The sequence below is a fragment of the Cordyceps militaris genome (assembly GCF_000225605.1).
Source record: "Cordyceps militaris CM01 unplaced genomic scaffold CCM_S00004, whole genome shotgun sequence".
Lineage (NCBI taxonomy): Eukaryota > Fungi > Ascomycota > Sordariomycetes > Hypocreales > Cordycipitaceae > Cordyceps > Cordyceps militaris.
Window position 1 is genome coordinate 4,022,624 of NW_006271972.1, and position 26,808 is coordinate 4,049,431.

Below are 26,808 nucleotides of genomic sequence, written 5' to 3' on the forward strand. Positions count from 1 at the left end.
CGCGTCCGGCCGCAGGACGTGCGCGCACACCGCGCACCGCGCCGCCGCGGCGTCATTGTCCAGCAAGCACACCGGGCACGTGGCGGTGGTAGCCGCTGGCCCGGCAGGACCGGTTGTCGGCGCTGCTTGCTCCTTGCGCGGCGACTGTGCTGCTGTCTTTGGGAGACGGTGGATGGTAATCGCTGGTCGTGCCTTTGCAGGCGGTGCCGCGGCGTCGGGGCCCAGCGTCAAGTCCCGCCGGTGTACGGCGGCGAGCTTGGACGGCGGCGCGTCGCGGATGTGCGGGATGTCGTGCAGGGACAGCTCCGGCGGCTCGGCCGCGAACGAGGATGTAGCGCGGGCGGGGAGGACGTGTAGCGAGCGCGGGCCGGTGCTGAGATTCGGCTCGTTCTTGATGCGCGGCACATGTTCCTCCTCGGCCGCACTGCCTCCATCGCGTCCGTTCGGTGTCGGGGGCTGCGCAAACACGCGGCGCAGCTCATCGAGCTCGTTCCTCGCCGCCGGGTCATTCCCGTCCTCGTCCTCGCACACCTTTACCAGCGCGCATCCGTCCTTGTCCTTCATCAACTTCCCATCCACATCCACCGCATCCACACCCTCCTCCTCCTCCTCGTACTCGCTGCCGCTCGCCGTCTCCTCCTCGTCCTCCTTGACCTCTACGACTTGCTTGTCAAACCGCGCCAGCGCCGCCGCCGCCCGCAGTTCCCTGCCCCTCGCACTGCCAGCCACGCGCGGCCTCCCCGGCTTCTTCTTGCCGCCCTCGAGCCTCAGCTTCTCCTCCTCGTCCGCCCCGAGCGGCATGCCATTGGTGCCAAACTTTTTCGCGATGCGCCTCTCCTTTTGCTCGCGCCACGAGGCCTTTGGTTTGCGCTTCCTGCCTGCTCTCCGGCGCGAGCGGTAGGTGCCGCCGCAGAGGTGCTCCGGGAGGGGCTCGTCTGCGGCTAGGGTGTTGTGCTCCCAGGCGGCGCCGGTGGCGAGCGCGGCGCCGCGGCCCCAGAGGCCCTCGCCGGTGTAGTCGCGGGCCCAGAGGCGGGTCATGGCGGCGGCGTAGGCGTTGCGGACGGCCCAGAAGGCGCGCGCGTGGTTCATCTGCGTGCAGTGCGCGAGCTCGTGCATCATGACCATTTGCACGTAGCGGAACGGCAGCCAGCGGTGCGGCGGGCGCGCGGACCGCAGGACCAGCTGGATCACCTCGCCGGCGTTGAAGTTGCGGCCGACAAACTCGCGGTTGGGCTCGTACTCTTCGAGCGTCACGACGGAGAGGTGGTGCTCCTTCATGATGGGGACTTTTGCGCGGCCTGTGAGTGACGGTTCGAGGGGGAAAACTGGATAGGTGGGACGTACGGCATTGTGCGGCGATGCGCTCGAGGAAGTTCTCGGCAATGGCGGAATCGGGGCCTGGTAGAGGCTTGATGAAGACGATATTGGCGTTTGGCTGCGTGCGTCGCGCGTTGAGCCGCTGTATGCCCACCGGCATGGCGACGGCGTCCGGGGTTGTTTCTCTCTTCCGTAGTTGAAGCTAATTAATCAAGCTGATTGACAAGCTGACGAATGAAAAGGGCGGGGTATCAGTAGATGGAATGCGATGTCATGGAAGGAAAAGACAAAGCTGTACGTTTGCCATCTCAAATATCGTTAATACGTCTACAGTGGGGAGGACAAAAGTTCCACATTATAGCCTACAACACATTAAGGCGATGTTGTTAAGATGAAATGTAATAATTTTACATAGTAATTACAATTATAGATGCTGATTATATATAATTCTGAAATTTGATATGATATAGTAAGCTATGATACATAAATATAATAAATTGTCGCGGGCCGAGTCCTGCAACGGCTTGCTCTAACATAAATCGGCTGCACAGCGTCGGGAGCCCTCTGTCGTAGATGCCGCAGCTCCTACGATGCCCCTCGTGCCTGCCATGCTTCCAATAACCTTTTTACGCCACAACACTGTCCCATTGCCCTCGGCCTTCGTCAAGACCATGACCACTCTTGGCATTGGATGAAGATGCCTGGCAGATATGCGGATAGACGCGCTGACCGGGCCGCCGCTGCGCCAAAGATGTCCTCGTTGTTGCCAACGCCGGCGGCCAGACGACGTAGAGCAAGGCATCGAGCTCCTCGGGCAACTCCAACGGCACATGCGTCAGTGTTGGTCGCGTTGCTCTGCACCATCTGGAACGCCGCATCGCCGTGGATGCATGGTTTCTGGCTGCTAGTCGCCCATGTCGAGAAATGGCCTTTTATTATTATCCCTCCTCGCCTCATCCGTGTCCTCTTCGCTCCACCAGAAGAAGCACCAGAGACGTATTTACACCTCGAATTGCGTGGAGAGCTCGAATGGTGGTCATCGTCGCGGCAATGTAAGCTACACTACGGAGGCAGGGAAACTCTTCCAGCGACGCCTTGATAAATCAGGGAAAATCACATATATGCAAAGGGTGACTGGTGTGGTGATTGCATGCGCAGGCAAGGCTTTTGCCGCGGTTGCTCGTTGTATTGTGCAAAAATGCTGTTGAGCGCAAGTTGGCGTCTTGCGCAGGGCACTAACAGCCCAACTTGTAATAAATATGTATGTATGTATCAACAATATGCTCGCTAAAAAATGACAAATGTATGAGATAACCATAATTAAGGCGCCCTGACAGATTCAGCGCGGAATTCTTCTCTAGCCTCGACGTTGGAAATGGCGCTCTGAACGGCGCTCGTCAGATCAATGTGGAAGAGTGGCCTATCCAATCCGCTCACGACGGCACCCTTGCGCCGCTGACAAAGGGTGGCTACCAGATTCGGCGGCTTCTCGTCAAAAACGCTCGCGGAGACGGGCTCGTCCGAGTCGGAGATGCCCAAGTCACCTGCTTCGCCCATCTCCTCGTCAAGCACTAGGCTGTGGCGGCGTCCGAGGGCCAGATCGCGGTCGTGCGCGCTCTCCTCGGCGACGGCAGCGGCAGAGTTCTTGCCGCCAATCTCGGCTACGCTGAAAATCGAGCGCCAGCGGTGAGGCAGGCCGTCCGACGGCGTCGTGGGCACGCCAAAGCCGCCGGCGATGAGGGCGCGCTTGGTCCAGCGATTGTTGATGCAGGCAATGTGCCAGTCGACGACTTCGGGGGCCGTGTACTGGTCGAGCTGGTTGCGCACGTCGATGAGGCGCTGGACCGAAGTAATGTCGACATTGTTGACGGAGCTAAAGTCGAGAATGATGGCCTTGAGGTTCGGCAGCTGATCCTCGCGGGTTTCGCGGCTCTTGGCAGTCTTGCGGGGGCCGGGGTTGTTCCATGGCCGGTCGCCCTTGCGCTCAAACATCTCGGCGCTGGTGCGTTGCGTTTGGGACTTGATGTAGTCGACGAGATATTCCAGAGAATGGTTGGCATTCGGGTAGTTGAAGCCTTCCGAGAAGCGGTAGATGAAGACGCCGGGATACGGGTTCTCGAGCTCCACCTCGGGGTTGGAACCGTCGCCGTGGTCCAGAGGCAAAAAGACGTTGCGGGACGAGTGCTCGAGCGTCTCGGTAAAAGTGCCATACTCGCCAACAAGCTGCTTGTGGTCGGCTCCGATGACGTGGTCGCCCAAAACGGAGTGGACACGGACCTTGCCCATGAATCGACCCCGTGCCTTGAGAATGCGGAAGAGGAGAATGGCCGCAGAAAGACAGACGGTGGCGTACAAGCCTTCTTCAATGTGAACAAAGACACTAACAAAGACACCGATGAAAAAGACAAAGACCTCGAGAGGCGAGACGCGCCAAAACTGGTAGACAGTGTTGGGAGGCGTGATGAGATCGCCGACGGCGTGGATGATGACGGCAGCAAGTGAGGCACTCGGGATGTAAAAGAAGACTGCTGTGAGAAGGTACGTGGCAATCAAGACCACGAGGCCGGTGATGATGCCAGCAGCGGGGGTGCGGACACCGGCCTTGGAGTTGACGGCAGTGCGGCTGAATGAGCCAGTCGAGGGATAGCCGCCAAGGAAGGGTCCAAGAATGTTGGTCATGCCAATGGCGACCATTTCTTGCGAAGGGTCTATGGTGTAGTTGTTGACACGGCCAAAGGACTTGGAAATGGCAATGTGTTCCACAAGCATGACAATGACAGTGGCAGGCAGGTGCGTGGCGAATTTAGAGATGAGCGCACTATCCAACAGAGGCGGGCCGACGTTTTGGAAGCCTTTGGGAACGACACCAAGGACGCTAAACGCCGGGTGCCCACGGCGGCTTCGGTTGACGAGCCACGAGATCATGGTGTAGAGCAGAATCGCAAAGACGGTCCGCATGGTATTGGCAAAGAAGATGATGCGCTTCTTGTTGGGCCAGCGCTCGGCGGCGCGCGTCAGGGTGTATCGGATGAGGTAGAGTAGGAACAGCGCGGTGAGACCGAGGACAGCATCGAGCTTGGCGTGAGGAAGGTGCTTGAGAGTATTGATGACGACTTTGTATGGGGCATCTCTGTTGGAAAAGCCGTGCAGACCGAGCAGAGCAGGCAGCTGGCTGACAGCAATGGTAATAGCGGAGCCCGTCATGAAGGCCGATAGAGACGTGATGGATATCAGGTCAACAAGCCAACCAAGCCGCAGCAGGCCCATACCCAGCACAATGCAGCCAGCGATGATGGACAAAGCAGAGGCAATGACGTTTGCCGAGTACGACAGGCCAGCTGCTTTCAAATCGGCCACAACAGTGCCAACGACTGTGGAAAGGACAGCGACGGGACCGATGGATATATCTTTCGAGGTGCCAAAGATCCAGTAGATGATGACTCCCATAAAGGACGAGTACAGACCAAACTGGGGCTCGAGGTTGGCGAGCAGTGCATAAGCCATGCCCTGAGGGACGAGGACAGCACCGATGGTGATGCCGGCGACGAGGTCACCAGCCAGCCACTGCAAGTTGTAGTGGGTGATCCAGGTGAGAAAAGGGAAGAGAGACTTGATGTAGGCAGTTGTCTCCTCGCGCGTAGGGGCCTGCTCCTGAATCCACTCGAAAGAGGTCGGAGGGCCCTCGAAGAAAGAGTCACTGGTTTGGGCCGACATGACCGACTCGCCTCTGGTGACGGCATCGCGGCCGCGGTCGGGGTCCTCCAGCTGTATGCCAAGGCCCCTGGCAAGGCCCTGGCGGATCTTGCTGGAAGTGTCCGGCATGTCTGTGGCTTGTGTGGAGGAGGGGAAGAGAAAGAGAGAGGGGAAAGGAGGCGAGGAGGGGAATATATCGTGAGAGGTGAGGTTGGGACCTAGAACATCATGTCGATGCTGATAACTGACGGCGTGAGGAGATCTGAGACAGTGCAGCCGGGCATGCGCCAGCTGATTTAGGGGTCCAACAGCCTCTTCGGTCCGTCAAGGAGAGCAAACCGTTGCAGCACGCCGGGGGAGGGGCAGGCAGAATCGGGTGTGACGAGTAAGCCAAGAGAGAAGCCGTCGCGGCCACGCAGGCACGCCGCCGACGTAGTGGGAGGGGGGGGAAACGAGACAGGCGGGCGCGGTTTGGTGTTTGTGGCTTTTGGCCGGCGCTGGGATATTAAGAGAGCCTCTCGCAGGCTTTGTTGTGTAAGCCGACGAGCCCACGAGACACACACACCCTGCTGGTTCGACCCAACGTTGAATCTGCGGCGGCTTGTCGGCGTGGGGTCAGCTGGGCGCTGGGGGGGACGGATGACTTGAGCAGCGAACAAAGAAACGCGGGGCGAGACCAAAGGAGAACGCAAGAGGCGTCCGGGGTGGCGGTGATGGAAGGAAGGGTCGGGAAAGGCTTTAATAAATCTGCGCGGCGGTCAGACCAGATGAAGTCGGGCGAGATGTCAAAGTCGTGGGGGAAGCCTGGGGAGGGAATCGACAAGGTGGCGGGGTTGTTGATGTTGTCTGTCTTCGCAAGGGAGATGCCGTCAAGTGCCGACAGGACGGTGGCCATGGCCGCCTTTGCCGCCCCGACGAGCCCTTTTTTCCTGGCTTCCTTGTTCTTCTTTGTCTGGTTCAACACTGGGGAATCACGACATCAGCATGGCGTTGACGGTCCACATGGAGACTATGTCGCCATCGGCTCTAGCCTGGAGCAGCAAAGGGCCAGCGCCGAGTCCACAAGATACAGTGGGTGTTTGAGTTTGAAAAGGTAGATGGTACTCGAGACCAGACGAAGAAATCTCGATTAGTGATGTAGTCGGTACAAGGGTGCATCTCCGGATTTATGATTTAGGCGCTGGAGCCGTGGACGGTATTTCCAGGGCACGATGGTTCTGAAATTAGCAACTCCAGGCGTTGGATGCTGACAAACGCCCGCCATTACTCGCAACAAGCCCTCCTTACCTCTTCTGCAAAGCAATTGCATCATCGTTCCAACCTTTTGATTCCCGACGGTCCGATTCCATCAGTACCATGACTTGATTCCACTGCACAATTCTGCATCCATCAATCTCCGCAGACGTCACTTCCAGATCCATCCGTTGTAGCCTCTGCAACGCTGTGGACACGCCGATCCCACCCACAGCCACCAAACTATATCTCAGATAAATACTCCGAGGTCCCGGACCCTCTCGCGGCACCGATTTGCCGTCCGACAAGTCTTGGCTTGCCTTTGCCGCAGCCTTGTCCAAACATGGTTCAGAGTTGGTATTTATTTCCCAGGCCGCTCTGCTGGTCGAGACGGGGTCAAATTCGGGCAACATGGAACCATTCGTCCTAAAGTCTTATTGAACACTGAGAGGGACATTCACATTCCGAAGCCAGGACAAACAGAGCAGCCTCTTGGCGGCAGAGATGGCTCGCCGCAGCCCTGACCAAAGCTTGAATCAGAGCCTAGGCACCATGAAGACAGACGACGACACGGCTGGGCTAGAGATGAAGCCTCGTACACCCAACCCTGGCCCGTCGCCTCTAGATTTGTCGACTTGGCTGGACGTCATCTCACCATGGCCCAGCTTCTGTACTCCCACATCAAGTCATGCCACATGCCGGGACAGCCGTTCGCTCGAAACCACATGGTGCGAGCCACGGCGTACGACGTCAGTTCTTTACCACCATCTTGGCACTACGTCATTCGGAAACACCAGCACGGCGCCGAATTTGCATCCGGGCTGACCCCCGAGGCATTGGTTGCTTGTTCAGGGCTTCACGTCATCTTGCCCCAGGACCATTCTCATGTTTTCGCCCAGAACCTTGCCTGGCTATGGCGGATTCTGCTGCTTGTTGTACACAGTAAACCTTGTTCAGAAGCACATTGGATTGTTGATTGGAAACAATATATAACCTTCGACCACTGCTGACGTCCTTGCATATCATAGAGTAACTTGCGTCGTTGACCTCCCCCCCTGCTCAACTAGACCCCTTTTCCTTCGGCGTCTCAATACAGCCGCCCAGAATCCTTCATGACATGGTACCTTCTTCGCCCCCTTGCACTTCATTAGAGCTTGCATGGCCTTGCTCAGAACCTAACATTCGAGACGATTCTTGATGATTCCCTTGAGGGATGGCGGGATCATGATATCCTCATCATTTGTGGCGATTCCATGAATGGTGATTCCATGAGTATAATCCATGTCCGTAAAGGATTTACAAAATGCGAGCCGATTGACGGAAAAGGGAAACTCGAGCCTGAGAAAGGGGTAGTTGTAATATTCTTCGTCTCTGCGGAGCACTTTGAAGTGGCGGCCCCCAAGCACCCTTTCCCTTAGTATCCTTTCTTGCTCTTGTATCGACGATTTTCTTGTATCCACAGACACCAGCATCGGCCAACCATTTACCATCTCGGCGTCTTGGGTGCACCCCACGATAGCACCACGTCAAGAACGATTGGCTGTTTTCGCAAGCAAATGCAAGAACGTATCGACGAGGTCGAGTTTTTTTTCCTTGAAAAGAAACAAAAGTGGTATTCGATAGCACGTAATCGAGGTAGTGGTGCAAGGTAAGGTTGTTTTGTTGTTGAAGGTTTTGGTATCTGAACCGCAAAGGAAATCTCAAGACCGACTGGGCTGTCGCGCACCTTTATCCTGTTCTGGCGAACCTCTGGCGCTGGCAGCGTGACCTTGATGCATCATTCCCAAATGACATAAAGGAGTCATGCCACCCTGGCTACGATGCGCGCGCGTAGCTGCTACATACGTCCGTTTCGGCTATGCTGGTTACTGAGGTCTTACTCGTTACGCCAACCGCTTGTGACAAAAAAGATGCTTCAGGCGAAAGAAGATGGTCCACCGTCCACCTCTCAAGGCTTGTCTGTTTGCTCAATCCATTTACATATACCGCCATTCTCAGGGAGCAGACGCGCCCTGTTTGAGGACTATTTCCCGCCCCTTACGCGGAGCACGTACGGCTACGTGCCTTGTTTCTTGGAAGAGAAACGATTGGTCTTGTTTTCTTTTGAAACGAACAAGAACATGTAGTAAAGAATATCGGTGCATCTAGAACCAAACGAGGACACGTGGGATACAATCTCAGTTTGTAGTGGATAATAGAATCGCCGCTGTCATGTATGTCTCTGCACTATTGATCTGTAATCTCCGTCACCACTTGCTTCTTGCTAGCCGCTATTCGACACTCGTGTGCCTCACCAGCAGCATGCGCAGCTCCCTAAAGCGCGCATTCTGTGATAGGCACTTGTCTTCCCCCTATTTTTGGTCTTCGCCCTTGCGAAGCGAATCTAGGACGATAAACTTGCCGCCCCCGGTTATGGGCTCGTAGACGAACTTGGGGCCATCAGGGAGCGTCTTCACGCCATAGTGGGGGGGAAGAGGTTGAGTAAAATGATCGGTCACCTCCGCGCTCAATTGGGAGGCGAACGCGGCATCCCACGCGACACAGAGAACCTCATAATAATCGTTACTTTCGTGTGTATACTCGCCACTCCCGCACAACCTCATCTTGCCCACACCAGGCTTGCGTACGACTTTATCCACATACTCGGTCAATAGATGTATCAAGATCCTTTCCTTCTGTTCTGGTGGAAGCCTCTCTTCTTCGGGATCGAGTTCTTCTGGGGAACAGGGCACCAGCAAATGGCGCTTGCACCATGGCGGACAAGCGATCACTACCAGATCGTAGGGTTCGACGCCCGAGAGATCAAGTTTCTTGACGGGTCTGCTCCCACCACACCCCATGGCAGTTTCTTGTAGTCGAATGCTAACACGTATCGAGGGAGCGACGCAAGCTCGGTGCGGGAGGAGGGTTTTCGATTTTCGTTTTCAGGGAGTAGAGATCTGATAACTTAGGTGAGGACACAAGGCGGGATTGTTTTTTGTTGATGGTGTGTCGCTGAACAGGCCGTAAAAGAGACATTCAAGATGAAGGGCTGCCACGCACCTTTATACCTGTCTGACGAGCCCTGACGCCGGCATCATACCCTTTGAGCAATCTTTCTTCTATTCCCCCAATACTGATTTCCTCACCCTCAGTTGTAGGCGATGCGCGCGCGCGTGGCCTGCGAGGTACGCGAGTACGTTTCAGCCATTCTAGTTGAAGTCTTACCTGCTGCATTAACCGCCTTGACAAAAAGATGCTTGAAACTAGAGTTTCCCTTTTGTTAAGACCTCCTATAAAAAAATATGAAAGGGCAACACGACAAGTCATTCTCTGGAGCTGCCAGGTCCGCCTTGTCTGTTTGTTCTCCGGATCAGAGACAAAGAAAGGTCCGCCCATGGACTCGGCTCACTGTGTTTCGAGTGTGTAGGATTTCCGGGAACATGATTTTGCTCCAAGTTGGAGAAATATTGCATGCTGGCAAAGAGTCGCGGCTCTCCTTTCGTATTTGCGCATGCGTAGCTCTGTCTATGTGCAGCCAGTCCTGGGTATAATGCACGCTCTATTGATCTGAAGCTCGGCGAATTCACAATCTGGAAATAATGCTATCAGCTCTACTACTCCTAATTTTGCGTACCGCATAATCCATATTCTCAAGATGTTGCCTGGAAGGTTGGTTCCAATGACGTCGCCGCCCAGTGTGCCGGGTAGCCGAACAAGCGCCCTCGTGTTGTTAATAATGTTCGCGGTTACTCCTTTTTGGCTACACTTGCCTAAAAAGGGCTCTACAAGCGTCATCTTCAGAGGGAGCAGAAGTTTAGTATGCCGAGCCGCACAAGGCGGTTTCTCCCAGAAACCCAGCGGCGAAACGGTCGCCTGATCCTGCGGCTCCGTCATGCCGACAGTAAAGAAAAGAGACTATCTCGTAGGCGACACAAATTCTTCTTACCTGGACGCAACAGAAACACAAGATGCCATACTGCAGCGTTCTGAAGCGTTGCGCCACTGTTCTCCTTGCGCCAAATGTTTGCCAGTCTCAGTTTAAAGGAACATTTACTCAGGGGTATCTTCGTCAAAGAACCAGAAACATCTACAGCCGCCAGTTAACCGCCTCCAGGTTGCAGTCAGCCCACCGAGTCTGTGTGCCACCTTGACAGCGTCAAGCGACAAAGGACTTGTCGTGTTCCACGATGGACTCAAATGGCGTACGCTGACATAACACACACGTAAAATTCCATCCGGGAAATTGGCATTTTTCAAGGCAATAAAAATTTGAATAGGCCGGCTCATTACTTGGCCTAGGAAGTCGTCTAGGCTCTCTCCCACTTTTACAGGGTATTTATCCAAGCAGCACAGACAGTGCGGCCTGCCAAAACTGACGTTATTTACTATTAAATGATAAAAATGAGTGCCGATAAAGATAAAAACCTTATAAGGACTGGAATAAAATGTTCTAGATTATCTCATTGGCTAGACGCTGACCTTGCTAGGTACGTCAGCTGCATTGGAAGAGCAACTCTCCATAGCATCCAAGTATGCTACCTATATTTACATACTTTCTTCATATAGAACATCGGTAGCTCGATGCACACATCCAATACTACTAGTTCGAAATTTTGAAAATCCGCTTGCCTTTAGCAGCGTAGAGGAGTTGTTCAAGACATCAAGACTGTTAATCCAACCAGCAAGAACAGTAGTAGCCCATCGAAAAGGAATGTGTACAGTGGCCAAATTGTAAAATGTTTTCAAGAAAGTCATGTCAACGAAAGAAAAGGCTTCAAAGAGGGCGATCGGAGAGCTGAGAGTGCTATTTTCATGATCAATATTCGTGTCAGCTGCCATCGCCTATCATGGCAACCTGTAGAGGCATGGAGGGCATAGCTACCACCTGCAGCGTGGCTTGCACGCTGTTCATCAGTGTCATTACAGAAGCCTTTCTCATAGATTCTTCCGCTGATGTTGCCAGTGATGATAAAGGTGAGTCAATGTGCTTGCTGCGGTGAGAGAATACTGTAGCTTGCTAGCGACACTTGGACACGCGGGCGAGATGGTGTCATGCGCGAGGGAACCTCTTGCGTCAGATAATTATGTGATTTCGCTTGAGCGCGGAGAAGGCTAATTGAGGAAGCTTATGGTCCAATCAATACCTACTTTCCCTCTCACAAGGCAGACAGCGAGCTGTGCGGCCGCCCAGCCGTCCTCATGCAAGCCTCATCACCAGGCTCCCTGCAGCCGAGCCCAAGCACTGAGGTGGTCTCTTACTATACATCCCCTCTCTGCACCCTTGCCAGTCAGGGTTCCTTCTTTATTTCATCATCTTCCGCACCCTTCTTCTGGACAGATCACGTCACGCTGTTTTGAAACTCATTTCGACTGTCAAGCGTCACGACCGTAGGACGTATCAGCCATGGAGCTATTTTCGAATTACGATAGTGGAAAATTCCGAGATGGAAAGTGGTTCTGCGGCTGCAATAAAGAGGCCAAATGGCACACCTCGAGCCGAGAAAACACCTTTGGCCAACGATGTTTGTCTCCCCTCCCCCAACCATAGCACCCGGCGATGCAGTGAATAACCCGATTTCGCAAGTTGCCCGCTGCCCGCGTACCGGGCGGATCGAGTGCGAATTCTTCCTCACAGAAGTAGACGAGCCCCAGGCGAGGCTGGACAAGACGGCCGACGAGCCTCCGGCGGCGCCGCAAACGCCCGTCTCGCAGCGCACCACGCAGACGATGGCGGCGACGCCAATCACCGACGGACGCTCCCGCGGCAACTTGTTTGGCAGCGGCGGCAGCGGCGGAGGACGGCGTGTGGCTAACCTCAACGAATCGCCCTCTGCTTCTCGCTTTGCGAATCCGGATGGGGGCAGCGACGATGACTTGGCCAAGGCGGTGGTGGAGCTGCTGCGAGAGGAGGGCATCGTGCTGAAGCGATCTACCGAGTCGCGCCTCCGACATGCGATTGGCGACCGCGTCGCACAGCATGGAGCGGCGCTGGAAAATGCTGATATTAGCCTGGAGTTTGCGTATCAGAAGCTTCGGGAGCTGGAACCGTGATGTGGTTGGCGGAAGGGGGGATGTGTCCTCGATCTCGAGACTGGGACTTTTGAAGATGCTTGCGGATGTGCTCGGATAAAGCAAGGCATTTTTTTCCAGGTTATATATATCAGAAGTACTCCTCAGAACAACCCTTAAGAAGGGCAGAAAACGTCACGTCAATGCCTTCGCGGGACTCTCATGCTGTTCCCACATCACTCATTCTAAGACCATTTACCCTGCCATTTGGAAATCGAACGGGACCTGGATTTAGTACAGTAATAACACTAATTCGTTGACATATTCAATAATCCACTTTTCTTTTAAACTGCCTTCATTTTCCAATGGCACTCTAACTCCGCGCAAGGCTGAGCCAGCCTCGTCCGTCCCACCACCCAACCTCCCCACTAAACCTCCGACCACTCTACACGGTTCTCGCGACAACACACGATGCACTTTGAAGCTTCCGACCTCGTCCCGGCCGCTCCCCTCCCAACGGGCCCTTTCCAGGCTCGCCCAGCACCTACTCCAGCCATGACAACCAGTCCCTCCCGCGAGGGCTCGACACCGACCAGCAATGCCCCCGCGCCGCCGCTCCCTCCTGCTGCTTCGGCCCAGCACAACTCGCTCCTCCACACGGACCTGCAGCCGCCGCCGTCGCCGCGGACGCATCGCGCCCTGCGGCGTCTCCAATCCGCGCACACGCTCGGCGCCAAGGCCGCGAGCCAGGCAAACGCGCTCATCGCGCCGCACTACCGCGACGCGCTGCACCGCAACGCCTCGCCCGTGCGCGGCAGCAGCAGCAACGCCGCGACGATACCCACGATGCCCCCTCGCCCGCCCGTCGTCGTCGTGCCCGCGCCGCAGCGGAGCAGGGGCCGCGCCAATAGCGATGCCGTCGCCCCCATGATGCACACGATGAACGCCCCTATGCGGCGCCCAGGCGCCGCCACCAAGCCCGTCTTCTCCCACGGCCATCTCTCGCTGCAGCAGATTATCCGCGAGGGCCCGACAGACGGCGACTTTATCGGGGCGCTGGAGAGCGCGCGGTGGAAGGTGGTCGACGAGGGCGTCAAGAGTGCCGAAGACGGCATGGTATGCTGCCCCCTCCAATGAACATGTACAATTTATTATAATCGGAAAAGAAGCTAACGTGTTGGGTGCCCCAAGTCCACCGTTCGCATCTACGTCTGGCTCGTCCTGCTCGACGCCCCCATCATGCCCACCGACGACTACCTCGGCCTCATCCACCGGGGCGCCTCGCCCGCGTACGCCAAGATCCGCAACGACACCTTCCGCACGCTCACCACCGATCCGCTCTTCCGGCGGCGCGTCAGCGAGGCGAGCCTCATCCGGCTGCTCAACGCCGTGGCGTGGAAGCTGCACGACGCGCGCGAGGCCGAGCGCCAGCAGCAGGATCCCGATGCGCCGCTGATCCTCCAGAGCCGGCCGGGCAGCAGCCACTCGTCGCGGCCGACCCGCGAATCCCTCACAGGCGGCGGCGGCGGCAGCATGTCCGGCGCGGGGGGGTCGCGCGCGGGCGCGCCCGAACCCGGCACGTACGTGCAGGGCATGAACGTGCTGGCGGCGCCGTTCCTGTACGCGGCGCGCAGCGAGGGCGAGGCGTTTGCCGCGTTCCACACGCTGCTCACGCGCGAGTGCCCGGCGTACATCCGCGGCGCCATGACGGGCGTGCACCGCGGCCTGGCGCTCGTCGACCGCGTCCTCGCCGTCGTCGACCCCCGGCTCAGCCTGTACCTCACCGCCAAGGGGCTGGCGGCAGAGATCTACGCCTTCCCGTCCGTGCTCACCCTCTGCGCCTGCACCCCCCCGCTGCCAGAGGTGCTCAAGCTCTGGGACTTCTTGTTCGCGTATGGGCCGCACTTGAATATCCTGTGCATCGTCGCCCAGCTCACCATTATGCGCGCGCAGATTCTACAGTCGCCAAGGTACGTGGTCCGGCACCGCCCAGTTGGGGGGAGAGCCAAAAAAAAAGAGAAAAGAAAAAGAGTGTGTACTGACAAGTGTGTGTCTGTGTAGCCCAAATAAAGTCTTGCGCTCGTTTCCGCCGCTGAATGCCGACCTCATCAAGAGCGTCACCATCGGCATCATCAAGCAGATCCCCGACGACATCTACGCCGACATTGTCGTCCACGCGCAGTAGCGCCGTGTTTCCACCCAACGCATTTTTCTTGACGACTTTGCTTTTTTTTATGTCTGGCTTTTTGCTCGGTAGGCGCTTGCACATTGTCACGAATTTATGGTTTCCTAATTTTCACACTTCTTGGAATGGCTGGCATTGTATGGCAACGGATATTTCTTTACTATAACGCATGTGCATTTGTAGCACTAGGATACAGGACGATACATTAGGACAAAGGATATAGTAGGACGGACGGCTTGAACGGGTGAAATGTCATGTTTTTGATTGATGAACAGGAAGAAAAATTCATCTGTCTATGCACTCGTCCGGAAACAAGCACAGTCGACTCTAATGAATGCTATATATAGAAGCGAATGTGAAATGTATCAAGTGTCCCAAACGCCGGTGTATGTGATGCAAAGTACGTACTCCGTAATGTGCAGCATCCCCAAGCACCTCACCCTTCATCCGCCGACGGCCAGTTCCATAGTCGCCCAGCCAGGCAACCCTGTCGTCAATCGTATATGCATTCTTATATATCCCACGTCCCTCATATCCTCAGCGTCAAGATCACCCATATGTACATATTCGTATGACGCTACCTAGTGTGCTGCGGCTCGTCTAGTAGGCAGGGCAGCCGCTCACAGCGCGATCAAAGGCGTTGGCGAAGAACTGCTGCATGGCCGTGTAGTGGAATATGATGCCACCGAGCACCGCAGCGTGCCATAGGTTGTGGCTGCCGCCAATGTAGTCAAACATGCCCGGGTACCAGCGCTCGGGAATCTTGCTCGCGTACACAATGGCGCCGCCAAAGTAGACGAGAACCGACTTGAGAATGGGCGAGTAAAAGTCGACGACAAATTCTGAGCCGTGCGTATAGAGCAGCTGCAGGATGGGCATAAAGCCCGTGAGGGCCAGGCCGACGAAAAAGGCGACGCGTGCCCAGGACATGTCAGGTTTATTAAACTTGGGATGCCAGGGCAGGATGACGCCGCCTACGCCGAGAGAAGCCGTCAGCAGCATATAAGTCCAGCGGCTGATGGGGTCGCAGTAGAATGCCGTATACTCGGTCGTCATGATGGACGCCGCAATGAGCAGCGAGATGCCGGTGTAGTCGACGCAGGCAAAAATGGAAATAGCATTGACGTCAGCGACCGAGTTCATCGTATGCCAGATGACGGAGCACACGAGCGTAAGGCAGGCCATGATGAAGAAGACGGCGGCCACGAAAACGTCGCTCTTGGTGCTGAGCGAGAAGTTGGCGCTGGTGGGGTAAAAGTAAAAGGCGACGGCGAGCACCAGCACCAAACCTAGGGCATGAGACCAAATGTTGATGGACTCGTTGGAAATGTTGAAGGCGGAGCGCACACACTCCAGCTTGCTCTCGGTAAAGCGATAACCTTTGTGGATATGCGGGTTATTGCGCCACGGGACGGGCAACTCATGGTACGCCAACAGCCGTCTCTCCTTGGCTAGGAGAACGGCTTGCTGGATGTGCTCCTCGAGAGAGAGAGCGGCACGCCTGGCACGCTCAATACCCTCATCCATTACTTCTCGGGCACGCCCAATACTTTCCGTGGCGACACGACGACCCTCGTCCATGAAAGCCTCGGCAGCTGTGGCAGCATTCGCAAAGCTCTGCTCGCGCAGCTTGTGCGCACGCTCCTCAAATTCCGCAAGCATGCCCTCGAGCAGATCGATGCCGACGCAGGCCTTTTCGGGGAGCGACTCGGTCGCCGCCAGCGTCTCCTGGTACCGCGTCTCGAGAGTCTCAATCATGACGTGCAGACGGCGGCGGCCGGCGCCAATCACCTCCTCGGAGGCTTGAGCGCAGCGTGTGCGGACGGCTTGGAGGGTGGAAAAGGCGCGGGAAATGTTGTAGTCGCGGCCCATGTCGCCGTAGCGCTCGATGAACTCGAGGCGGCGCTCCAGCTCGGACAGGAAGAGGTCGACCTTGAGCAGCAGGCCCTCCTCGGTGTCCATGATGTGGCCGACGATGGACTTGCGGCGCGGGAGGAAGAAGGAATGTCGGCGGCGCTGCAAGGTCGGCTTATCGTTGGCAGGCGTGTCGGCGCCAGATGTCGTCGCGGAGGAGAGGGCGTCGTCACTGTTGCTCGGCCTGCCGGAGCAAGTCGGTGTGAAAGCTGTGACGGTCGGCATGGTGATGAATTGCCGCGGTGGTTGGGGTCAGATGCAACGCATGAGGGGGGGGCACTTTGGGCAGCAAGTGTTCAAGGGGAGGCGTGAGGAGGTGCAGCGAAATATTTTCGGATCGAGGCCGAATCGTAGCCGGCACGAGCAGTCGGCCACAGCACCAATTGGTTGGGTTTTGTGTCAGAGAGAAATGGGGAACCCCTGCGGTCTGGACGGGCGCGGCTTCTCAACAAAGTCCACCGCGGGTGGAGAAGACGCGATGAGAGTCGATTTAGCAGGGGAAATGCGGGTTCAGGCCGGATGTAATGTTTTTGAGGAAAAAGAAGTTTTAGGGAAGGAAGAAGAGGAGTTAGGAAAGACGGAATTGGCGCGTGGCTAGGGGTGTAAAGAGGGGGAAAGGAGTGGTGTTGAATGCAGATTGGAAATTGTTGCGACGGGGGAACCTTGGCGGCAATGCCCGTTTGTCAGACGTAATGAGTGAGGCTGACTCAAGTACGAATTATCACCGAGGCCATGTTTGGACGGGATGTGGCAGTATCCGCACTGTAAGCATTGCCTCGGCGCTGAATTACAGGCGTCGTAGCACCGAGTACATATTACGCCACACCATTTTCGGGAGGCTGCTGTGGCGCCAACTGTGGCTTGCCCTGAACCCCGAAGTTGACCCAGCTCTTTGAAGCTCCTTTGCTGTGTTCTCTTGTTCGCAAACAACATCTTGCCTACGCAGATTGCCATCAGCATTTTTAGGCACCACCTCGACGACTGCATCAATCTAGCCAAACTACCGTCCCAATGACTGTCGATAGAATCATCAGTGACCCCAGCCTCGCCGCCGTGCTGCAGGTGTCGGACCAGGCACGCGACCAGGCCCGCGACCTGCTGCAGCTCATCGGCGCGCCCGCGACGCCCGAGAACAGCGTCGAGGTGGCCAAGCAGCAGAAACGTCTTCTTACGAGCATCTCGCACCTGCGCGGCCTCCATCGCAACGCCTCGTTTGCCGCGCGTGACACCAAGGCGCAGACGGCCGAGCGCCGCCACGACGTCGACCGCCTGCACCTGCAGCTGCAGAACCTGTATTATGAGCAGCGCCATCTCCAGGACGAGATTGTGGCCTGCGAATCCTACGAGTACGTGATGATGGGAACAGGGGGGCGTCGCGCTTTCTAGGGGAGGCGAGGTTAGCCTGGCTAACAATCTGGCTAGTCATAAATACCAGCAACTGCCGTTGATTCCAGTCGAAGAGTTCCTCGCGCAGAACCAGGACCACGCAACTGATGACGAGAATGAGCTCATGTTTGCGAGAATCGAGCACGAGCGAGCGGAACGCGAGGGCTTGGAGCAGCGCCGCCAAGAACTTCTCAAGAGAAAGCAAAAGCTAATTGCTGAAAACACGCGCCGCAAGGAGGATCTTGCCAATTTGGACCAGAATTTGGAGAAGTTTATTGACGTATGTTGGCTATTCCCCTTTACCTTGGCCATCCCTTTGAAGCTAACATCTAAACGTAGGCTGCCAAACCCATACTGCAACTTTTCGAAAAGGCTCCATGAAAATGTGACGTGCAACCCAGCAAAGAACAGAAGGCTTTGCTACACGAATGATGCATGTTCCGTCATCGGTGATTCTACCGTGCGTCAGCCACTTCTCTGAGACTCGCAAATGCTACGAGCATGCTGAGAAGCAGCGCTACCAACAATTACAGCAGTTTAATGGTCGGACCAGTAGCGGCTGTATATTTTCGGGGCTGAAGTGCGCACGAGACGGCACGCGAGCAATGAGTGTCATCCCAACCCTAGCAGATATTGGACATGTTGCGGAAAGCACAGCCTCCGGTCTATACTGTCAACGGAGGGCACTGCGCCGAGTGCCTGAGAACAGGCGGCGAACCATAGGGCACATCTCAGGCTAAATTGCCCAGTAATCGGAGATGATGGCTACGGAAGTCGGGGCCGAGGACAGCGATGGGCTGTGAAGAGGACATTGGGCTGGGAAAGGCGCAGTCTTGGAGCATACGCAAGCACCCACCCAAGGTGAAGCTATCGCTACCCCAAAGAGCTAGGTAGTTGGCATGTGCCCTACGAGCACCCCCTGCCTTTTCTTGGCAGTTGTGAGTGAAAGGGAAACCAGTGGGCCGGCCTGTCCATTGAGCTGAACAACTCGATAGGAGAAGGGTAGCATTCATTTTAACAGGACATTTGTTTTCTTTGTTTTCTTTTTTTCTTTTGCTCTTTGTATCTTTGTCGACCTCTGTGAAACATGCTGTGGGTGGTGTTTCCGCGCAGCTCTGCCACTTGGCTGCCTCACTTCGGCTCCGCAGCATGGGGCTCCGCGCGGTAGTTGACGACCTCACCCAACTGCTGCGCACACGTGGGTGGGCATCCAATCTCCCAAGCAAGCCAACCGGGGAGGGGGGTCTACCGAGGAATTGTCTTTAGATCATGAGGGTTGTCACTTGCTCGACTTTGACCGTTTATTATAAGTGTAGGCCGGGGGCTGGGAGCTGTATCGAATCGGTGGGCCACTGGCAGGACCTCGTGGCGGCAACTAGCTTCACTATTGCTGGTTTTTTTTCTTGTTGCGCAACTGACGAGCAGATCCTCTCCCCTGCGATGGAGGGGGCGTGTGCGTCGTGGCGTGTTTTTTCCCGACTTTGTGATTTGCAGATGGACTGCACCCATGACGTACCACACTCTGTTCATTTTGTCATTTTTATCGCGTCTGGGTTTTGTGGTGGCCGGACTCTATGCACATGGTTTGCTGGGAATGACCGACCACCAGTCGATAAACCCCCAAACCATATGCTACAAGCCCGGCAAGAATAATGTTTCGAATATACATGCGAGTTTGGCCCCCCTCGCAAATCGTTGAAAAAGATTGAGGTGAACCCCTGGTCCAGGGAGCCCCGATCGGGATTGGCCTTGATTATGGAGCGTCGAGAATCCGGCCACTAAGAAGAGGACCCCAGAAAACGTTGTCGGCATTGTTCGCGGCACAGGCTAGGCGAGGCTGGGGGTTGGGTGACTTGGCTGTCATGTACCTTTTTTGCTCATAGGGCTCATCGGTTCTTCTAAGATTGACACGGGATTGCCATGTCCGTCACGTGTTGGTTCGCCAGCAGAGGAGCGTGTAAGTCGGTACATATGATCAGCCACCGCTCTCATTGTCAGTATTTGTCTTAAATGAGCTGCTTGGTACTGCTTGACATTAAAGGCGGTACAATACGAATGTTTTCGAGTTGATGCCGCCAGCCCCGTTGTGCTGCGCCTTGTCAACTGGCACAGACGGGAAAGCAACAATCTTGGCAGAACTCGAATTTTTTTTTTCTCTCACTGTCAAGATTGAGTTGGCCGTCATCCCTTCTAGCGAACTACATACTTACCCGCAATTTGTTTCAGCAGAGCCTCGGCCGCGCGTACGTTTGTGGCAGTGTTGGCTCTGGGGAATCCGGAACGTCTTTTGACTTGCCGACGACGTGGGGTGATGAACTTCAATGAGGCCGTCAATGTCAGCTAATCTATAGAGGAAACCAGAGACGCACGAGACATGTATTCCATTGCGGCTTGGACGTACGCGATGCATGTCAGATTTCCTGGTCCAGAGCCTCTGCGCCGAGGCCTGAGCAGGGCAATGTCGTGCGAGCAGAACTGTGCGTGTCAATCCTACCGCATCGCCGTATCCAAATATCCACCAGTAACCGCTTTACGGCACTGATTCCACTATCAATTCGGATCATACTTCTCTGCCACTGCCACTGGCTTCAATGTTGGCCGACTTGAACCTCCAAGAAGCTATGGACCAAAGTGTCAATTCACCACCGGATTCGTTTTTACTTCATTATTAATAAGATATAGTTCGGCACTAGGAAAGGTACCCGCGCCGTGTAGCCCGTCGACTTGTACAGTCAATGTCAGAGTCAGAGTACATTGTCATCAAGTACTACTGAACCGCACGCCCCAAGCAACATGACCCCCTGCACACCCAAACTCCACCCGTCCAGCCACGACGTGCCGCCTTTGGTCGCCCACCAACCTTTCCCCTCCGAGCCTACTCGCTCTCTCATCCCTACGAACATTGCCTCTATCATGGCTATCAAAACGGAGTGCTATTTCGAGTTTCTGCTCGTAAACTTTCCCCGAGATACACGACGCTTACCACCGCTACGAGCCGCCTGAAAAGGCCTTTGTTTGCCATGGTTATGGACGGCGCTTAACACACAAAGAAGAAAGATGTGTTTTAAAGCCTAAACGGGTATGGTTGTTTAAAGAAATCCAGAGATTATTAGCTGAATGAATTAGACCCTGACTGCCTTAGTTACGCCTAGCTCGCTTTCATAGTCTGCCCAGGATGGGTAGGTCTTCAACTGCCTTCCCTGCCTCGTCATACCTCTCACTGGAGGATCAAACGACATGTACATCCCCCTCTCCTTTCAACTCTGCCAAGTGCATTGGCAGTCTCGTCATGTCATTGGTGTCTGCGGTACCTGGAGTTGGTAAATGCACCCCCCCCTCCTTCCTCCTTCACGTCACCCACTCCCTCCTTCTGCTTAGCAGGGTCAACTTCACATCGGGTCATTATCTTCTTCGCTCGTCACTAGCAGCCCCGTGACAACTTTATCTTCCTCTTTTTCCCTTTCTTCTCCCCAGGCGTTCCTTCCAAACTTACCTTGGTGGTCTATCTTTTGGGTCGTTCATCTCAAGGCAAGACGCCTCGAAAATATTCATTGTCCCTCTTTGCATTTATCCTTCTTTTAAAGGTGTCTTGAGTCGAGCATTTTCGCCCCTTCAAACCTCAGACCAACGACGTCAGTGGATGCGGTCTGAGTCCATCCTTCAAACGACCGCAGCAGTCATGGCAATCTTTGCGTGGTTCTCAAGACGCGTGGGTGGTCTCAGTCTCATTGCACTGCTAACCCTCACGTACTGGGTGCTTTCACACGAGTACAATGCCGCCCGACGTCTCGTCAAACCCGATTCCACCGACAAAACGCCCCCCTCGCGATTTAGCTACGGCGCTGGTGTCTGGTCCTACGTCTTCGCCTACTACTCCCTGTTGATTCACTTCCTCGTTTTTATTGCGCCAATTCGCGCGTGCATGGCTGTGTGGGATATTACTGCGTCTCTTAGAAAAGATGCTCGTCTGCATGCAATTCGCGACTACAAAACGCATCGGCCACGCCGCGACTCACAGGCGTCTATCTCGAGCTCGGAAACTCTCACAACGGAGCGGTTGAGCATCTCTGCCTCATCGGTTGACCCTATGAGCGACATTGAGCTGAGCTCCATGTCTGAATCTGAGGAGCCAACCGCAGATAGTGTCATTCATGCCATTATTATCCCTAATTATAAGGAAGAAATCGATACTCTCAGAGAGTCCCTGGAAGTCCTAGCATGCCATCCTCACGCTGCTATGACATACGATGTACGCCCCCTGAGAGTCCAACGTACCCCACGTGTTTGCTAATCAGGCTTCTCCGCTCCAGATTTACCTGGGAATGGAACAGCGCGAGGTCAAAGGAGAATCCAAGGCTCTTGAGCTCATCCAGGAGTTCGGCAGAAAGTTTCGTCGCATGGACTACACCACACATCCTGGCGACATTCCCGGTGAAGCAGCCGGCAAGGGAAGCAATATGGCCTGGGCCGCCAAGAAGCTAAGTGAAAAGTACTCGACGAAGACGCGCAACAATGTCGTCATCACGAGCATGGACGGTATGTTTTGGCCAGATGTTCGCCCCCTGTACAGGTTTCTAACAATGTGACAGCTGATAGCCACCTCGCTTCCAAGTATTTCGCCCAAGTCACGAACATGCATCTCTCAAACCCAGACACGGCCCTGAACACGCTCTACGCTGCGCCCATCATTTTTGATCGCAATGCTCACAATGTTCCCGCCCTTGTCCGCACAGCCGATGTCTTGTGGTGCGCCGCCGGCATGTCTGGTCTGTACAATGGATCTGTGCTCTCTCCTCCCACCTCGGTCTACTCTGTTCCCCTGGCTCTTGTCGATCGCGTCGGTGGCTGGGACACGGACGCCGAGGCCATTGGCGAGGATTTGCACATGTTTGTCAAGTGCTTCTTTGCCACCAACGGAAACCTGACCTGCCGCACCATCATGAGTCCTGTCAGCCAGAGCAACATCACATCGGGCAGCGGCGCTGGCATCCGCGGAGCTGCACGCGATATCGGCGCTCGCTACAGCCAGGCCTTGCGTCACATGTGGGGAGCTCTTGACTCTGGGTTTGCTTTGCGACAGGGAGCCCGGCTTTGGCGTGACAGAAAACTTACCACGCGAGCTTTCCGTCCTTTGCACCAACATACAGGCGACGATGCCGATTTCTACGTCCCGGAGAACCAGGCCAACGGTGGTGACGCTGAGGTGGCGGCCGAGAACGGCATCTTCTCCGATGTGGTGCAAGAGACAATTCAGGCACCAGACTGGGAGCGAATCTTTTACATGTATCACCGCTTATTCGAAGCGCACTTCCTTCCTGTGCACATGGCTGTTCTTGTGATTGCGTCTGCCATCTGGGCCTGGATAACCGAAGGCAACGGTGACCCCAACGGTCTCAGCTGGACATTTACCATTTCCGCCATTCTCCGCACTGTTGGTTTCATGGCCATTGGTGCATATCTCTTTCTCTATGAGAGCTATCACCGTCTAGCAGTCCAGGCGCGCGAGCGCGACATGCGCCATGCCGGCCTAGACTCGGGCATGTCGTTTTCCCACCGCTCATTCAAGAAGAATATCCTGGACTACACGCTCATTCCCCTTGTCGCGCCGCTGTACGGTACTGTGCCAGCTATGCAGGCAGCAGTTGCGCAGCTTTGGACCGTCAACCTTGTATATCAGGTCAGCAAGAAAGAGAGTCGACAAAAGGTCGAGAAGCCCTCTGTCGCAGACATGGCATAATGGCGTTGCACAATATCTCAAATTTAATAACTAATTCAGCAGGGTGAGGGGTTGCCAAATGCTCATCTCAGGCAAGGCAAGATTTTGTTTGGCTTCTTCTTTTCAATTCGGCCATTATGACACTCGCTTACGCCGGCGTCGTGGTTCTTGTTCCTGCACTCAACTGCATAGCATGGCAATCTGTTGCACCATGGTTTTCGCACATGGGCGTTTTATACAGCTTTCAAAACTTGACCGGACTGGAGTTTTACGGGAATGATGGGTAATTTACATAATCTAGGGGCGATAGCCACCGGACTGGTCGAAACACATTCGCTTGGATGGCAGACAGGGGGGTGGTGAAGGATGTGCAGATGAATAGTAATAGTAATATCCAACTGTTGATAGTGTTATCATTGTATCCATAAACAGAAGTGAACTATAATACATTTCTTTCTCATGGCAGACTGTTCCGGCGCACACAGAGTACCTCACGGGATTTATGGTTTGCCAGTGGATCTGGTGGCGCCGGATATCTATCCGCTGACGGGATTCCCAGAACAACCAACTGAGCTAGTTATGAGAGGACGCTATAACTTTGCTAGAGTGTGAATAGTTGGCATGACTAGTTAGTGCCTTGCACGTTCCGTCCTGTGCCGTTTAAGTGGCCGGCGGCTCGCCATGGCGTGGGGGATGAACGTAGGTCGAGAACAACCGCAGAGCAGTAAGAGCCGATACCACTGTCTTGAATTATTGAAAATTCATATAATTTATATACATTTCCCCCTTCGTATTCCGTCCTGTATCAGCTACAGCTACAGCTACGAGCGTCGCAGTGTTGAAGGCGGTGGAGGGCGGGCGATTAGATGCCCCGCTTGTTCCCTCATTTATTTGGTTGCTAAGACAGCCAGTATGCGCGGTCCTGATAAGACCTTATCGCAGTTTTGTATTGGCCTGCTGTAGCCTCTAGCGGGGCCGTCTCCAACTGCGGCGGATGGCAGAAAAATACTGGGCAAAGAAATTTTCTGGGTACAGCCGGCGCAATGTGAAAAAAAAAAAGTGACGGCCAGCTGCCTCTTTTCCTCCATCCTCCTTCACACCTCTCGTATTACCAACTTTTTTTCCCACACCTCCTCTTGGATCTCGTTTTGTTGTAGAGTTCAGTTTCTATCCCCAGACTCCCAATTTCAACTTCTCTCGCATATCCCTCACACCAACATCTCCACAATGGCTGGCATTTCTGGTCCCGTCTATGGCCTCGAGGTCCCTCCCGGCGAGATCCTGATTCCCGCCTCCATGGACTTCCCTGCCTCTGTAAGTCGGGAATGATGTTTGCGATGCTTGAGCTTTCCTTGCGCACCGGCGTGCTGCTCAATTGGCTTACGACGCTCTCGCGTGTGCCTCGTGAGATTTGAAGCTAACTTGATGCCTGATAGTTCCGCATCACAATGGCTGCTGTGGACCCTACCGAGGAGCCCGAGGCGGATGAGGATGGCAACATTCCCAAAATCTCCCGCTCTACCCTCCGTCTCGTGAAGCGTGCCTTCCCCGGCCTGGACGACGAGGACGACGAGATGGATGATGAGTACATGAAGGCCCTCCTCGCCGCCTCTGATGACGACGACGAGGATGAGGATGAGGAGGAGGAGGGCAACGGCGGCCCCAGCGACCCTGCCAAGTCCAAGAAATCCAACCAGGCTGCCGCCATTCGCAAGCTCCTTGCTGCCACCCAGGCCGATGATGACGACGAGGACATGGAAGATGCCCCCGCCAAGTCCAAGGGCAAGGGCAAGGGCAAGGGCAAGGCTGCCGAGGAGGACGAAGAGGAGGACGAGGACGAGGATGAGGAGTCTGACGAGGATGATGAGGACGACGACGAGGGCGGCGATCTCGAGAACTTTGTTATTTGCACTCTCGACACTGAGAAGGTACGCACCGGATTCAGAGCCCAACTGCCACCGCCCCGCTAACTCTCTGCAGAACTACCAGCAGCCCCTCGACATCACCGTCAACCAGGGCGAGAAGGTCTTCTTCGTTGTCACCGGTACCCACGCTATCTACCTCACCGGTAACTACATCATGGATGACGACGACTACGACGAGGATGATGATGATGAGGACGAGTACGATCTCTCCCCCGATGAGCTCGAGTACGCTCTGGGTGAAGACGACGAGGATGACGCGAGTGATGACCTGGATGATGTCGCAGACCCCCGTGTCACCGAAGTCGCCTCTGAGGACGAGGCTCCCCAGCTGGTCGACACCGCCAAGAAGGGCAAGAACAAGCGTGCTGCCGAGGCCGAGAACCTCGACGAACTGATTGCCAAGGACGGCGCGAAGCTCTCCAAGAAGCAGCAGAAGAAGCTTAAGAACAACCAGGGCGAGGCTGTCCCTGCTGACGACAAGAAGGACGCCAAGAAGGTTCAGTTCGCCAAGAACCTCGAGCAAGGCCCCAGCGGCTCCGCCAAGACCGCCGTTGGCGTCAAGGACGTTCAGGGTGTCACGGTTGACGACCGCAAGATCGGTACCGGCCGCGTTGTGAAGAACGGCGACAGCGTCGGTGTCCGCTACATCGGCAAGCTCCAGAACGGCAAGCAGTTTGATGCCAACAAGAAGGGCAAGCCCTTCACTTTCAAGGTTGGCAAGGGCCAGGTCATCAAGGGCTGGGACGTTGGTGTTGTCGGCATGTCCATTGGTGGCGAGCGTCGCTTGACTATCCCCGCCAGCATGGCTTACGGCCGCCAGGCTCTGCCCGGCATCCCTGCCAACAGCACACTGACCTTTGACGTCAAGCTGCTCGAGATCAAATAAGCGCGTCGCATCGCGTCTGTTGTCATGTCTCATTTCTTTTGTATCAACAGCCTTGTCAGAACACAGCTGACTCGAGCTTGCAATTTTCGGGTTTGGAGTTTACGTGTTGTTATCTATCATGCGATCAAGAGCCTGGCACGTCAATCGAGGAACGGCAAGGTTCCTAGGAGGTGTTGAGGTGAGGACCTGCATTGCATGGGTTGGCGTATAAGTCATTACTTAGTGTACGATCTATCCTGATAGTACGGCAGCTTAGTTACGCCTAGCCTGGTCTAGACGCACGCCGTCATGAATAAAAGTTGAATTTCTGGTTATAACGTTCGAACATTGATGCAGGCTTTCACGCTGGAACGTTGACCCGCAACATCGGCCTCTCGATCTTGCGATGGCCGCGACGCAAGTGCACACACAAGGCTCCTTCCTTAAAACGCAGCGGCACTACCTACTTCGTAATATCCTTGGCACAATGCGCTACTTTGGTTCTTCACATCATCACAAATGTATCGTCACTCTTTTTTTATCCAACAGTCATAGTTCACGCCAAGATTGCCCATGAGCTGGC

The 26,808-nt window shown here is 55.2% G+C and overlaps 8 protein-coding genes across 8 annotated transcripts; 5 read left to right on the forward strand and 3 right to left on the reverse strand.

Annotated features, from left to right (window-relative positions):
• Positions 1–2,637: 2,637 nt before the first annotated feature.
• On the reverse strand, positions 2,638–5,905 carry CCM_06311 (sulfate permease II; the record flags this gene model as incomplete). The annotated part of the gene is made up of 3 exons (XM_006671451.1): positions 2,638–5,272; positions 5,350–5,636; positions 5,699–5,905. 3 exons carry the CDS (start codon positions 5,903–5,905, stop codon positions 2,638–2,640), a joined length of 3,129 nt encoding a protein of 1,042 aa, XP_006671514.1.
• Positions 5,906–8,594: 2,689 nt separating this feature from the next.
• CCM_06312 (uncharacterized protein) lies at positions 8,595–9,083 on the reverse strand (the record flags this gene model as incomplete). Its single annotated transcript, XM_006671452.1, has 1 exon — positions 8,595–9,083. The coding sequence occupies one exon, from the start codon at positions 9,081–9,083 to the stop codon at positions 8,595–8,597; it is 489 nt and encodes a 162-aa protein (XP_006671515.1).
• A 2,662-nt stretch (positions 9,084–11,745) lies between these two features.
• CCM_06313 (uncharacterized protein) lies at positions 11,746–12,276 on the forward strand (the record flags this gene model as incomplete). Its single annotated transcript, XM_006671453.1, has 1 exon — positions 11,746–12,276. The coding sequence occupies one exon, from the start codon at positions 11,746–11,748 to the stop codon at positions 12,274–12,276; it is 531 nt and encodes a 176-aa protein (XP_006671516.1).
• Positions 12,277–12,705: 429 nt separating this feature from the next.
• Positions 12,706–14,419, forward strand: CCM_06314 (mitotic check point protein (Bub2), putative; the record flags this gene model as incomplete). The annotated part of the gene is made up of 3 exons (XM_006671454.1): positions 12,706–13,350; positions 13,426–14,204; positions 14,296–14,419. 3 exons carry the CDS (start codon positions 12,706–12,708, stop codon positions 14,417–14,419), a joined length of 1,548 nt encoding a protein of 515 aa, XP_006671517.1.
• A 600-nt stretch (positions 14,420–15,019) lies between these two features.
• CCM_06315 (Hly-III related protein) lies at positions 15,020–16,558 on the reverse strand (the record flags this gene model as incomplete). The annotated part of the gene is made up of 1 exon (XM_006671455.1): positions 15,020–16,558. The coding sequence occupies one exon, from the start codon at positions 16,556–16,558 to the stop codon at positions 15,020–15,022; it is 1,539 nt and encodes a 512-aa protein (XP_006671518.1).
• Positions 16,559–17,344: 786 nt separating this feature from the next.
• On the forward strand, positions 17,345–18,100 carry CCM_06316 (fms interacting protein, putative; the record flags this gene model as incomplete). Its single annotated transcript, XM_006671456.1, has 3 exons — positions 17,345–17,679; positions 17,756–17,999; positions 18,059–18,100. The coding sequence occupies 3 exons, from the start codon at positions 17,345–17,347 to the stop codon at positions 18,098–18,100; spliced, it is 621 nt and encodes a 206-aa protein (XP_006671519.1).
• A 2,412-nt stretch (positions 18,101–20,512) lies between these two features.
• CCM_06317 (uncharacterized protein) lies at positions 20,513–23,456 on the forward strand (the record flags this gene model as incomplete). Its single annotated transcript, XM_006671457.1, has 7 exons — positions 20,513–20,671; positions 20,715–20,798; positions 20,862–21,039; positions 21,304–21,968; positions 22,015–22,255; positions 22,309–22,755; positions 22,867–23,456. 7 exons carry the CDS (start codon positions 20,513–20,515, stop codon positions 23,454–23,456), a joined length of 2,364 nt encoding a protein of 787 aa, XP_006671520.1.
• Positions 23,457–24,662: 1,206 nt separating this feature from the next.
• Positions 24,663–26,246, forward strand: CCM_06318 (FKBP-type peptidyl-prolyl isomerase, putative; the record flags this gene model as incomplete). Its single annotated transcript, XM_006671458.1, has 3 exons — positions 24,663–24,749; positions 24,872–25,363; positions 25,416–26,246. 3 exons carry the CDS (start codon positions 24,663–24,665, stop codon positions 26,244–26,246), a joined length of 1,410 nt encoding a protein of 469 aa, XP_006671521.1.
• Between the last annotated feature and the right edge of the window lie 562 nt (positions 26,247–26,808).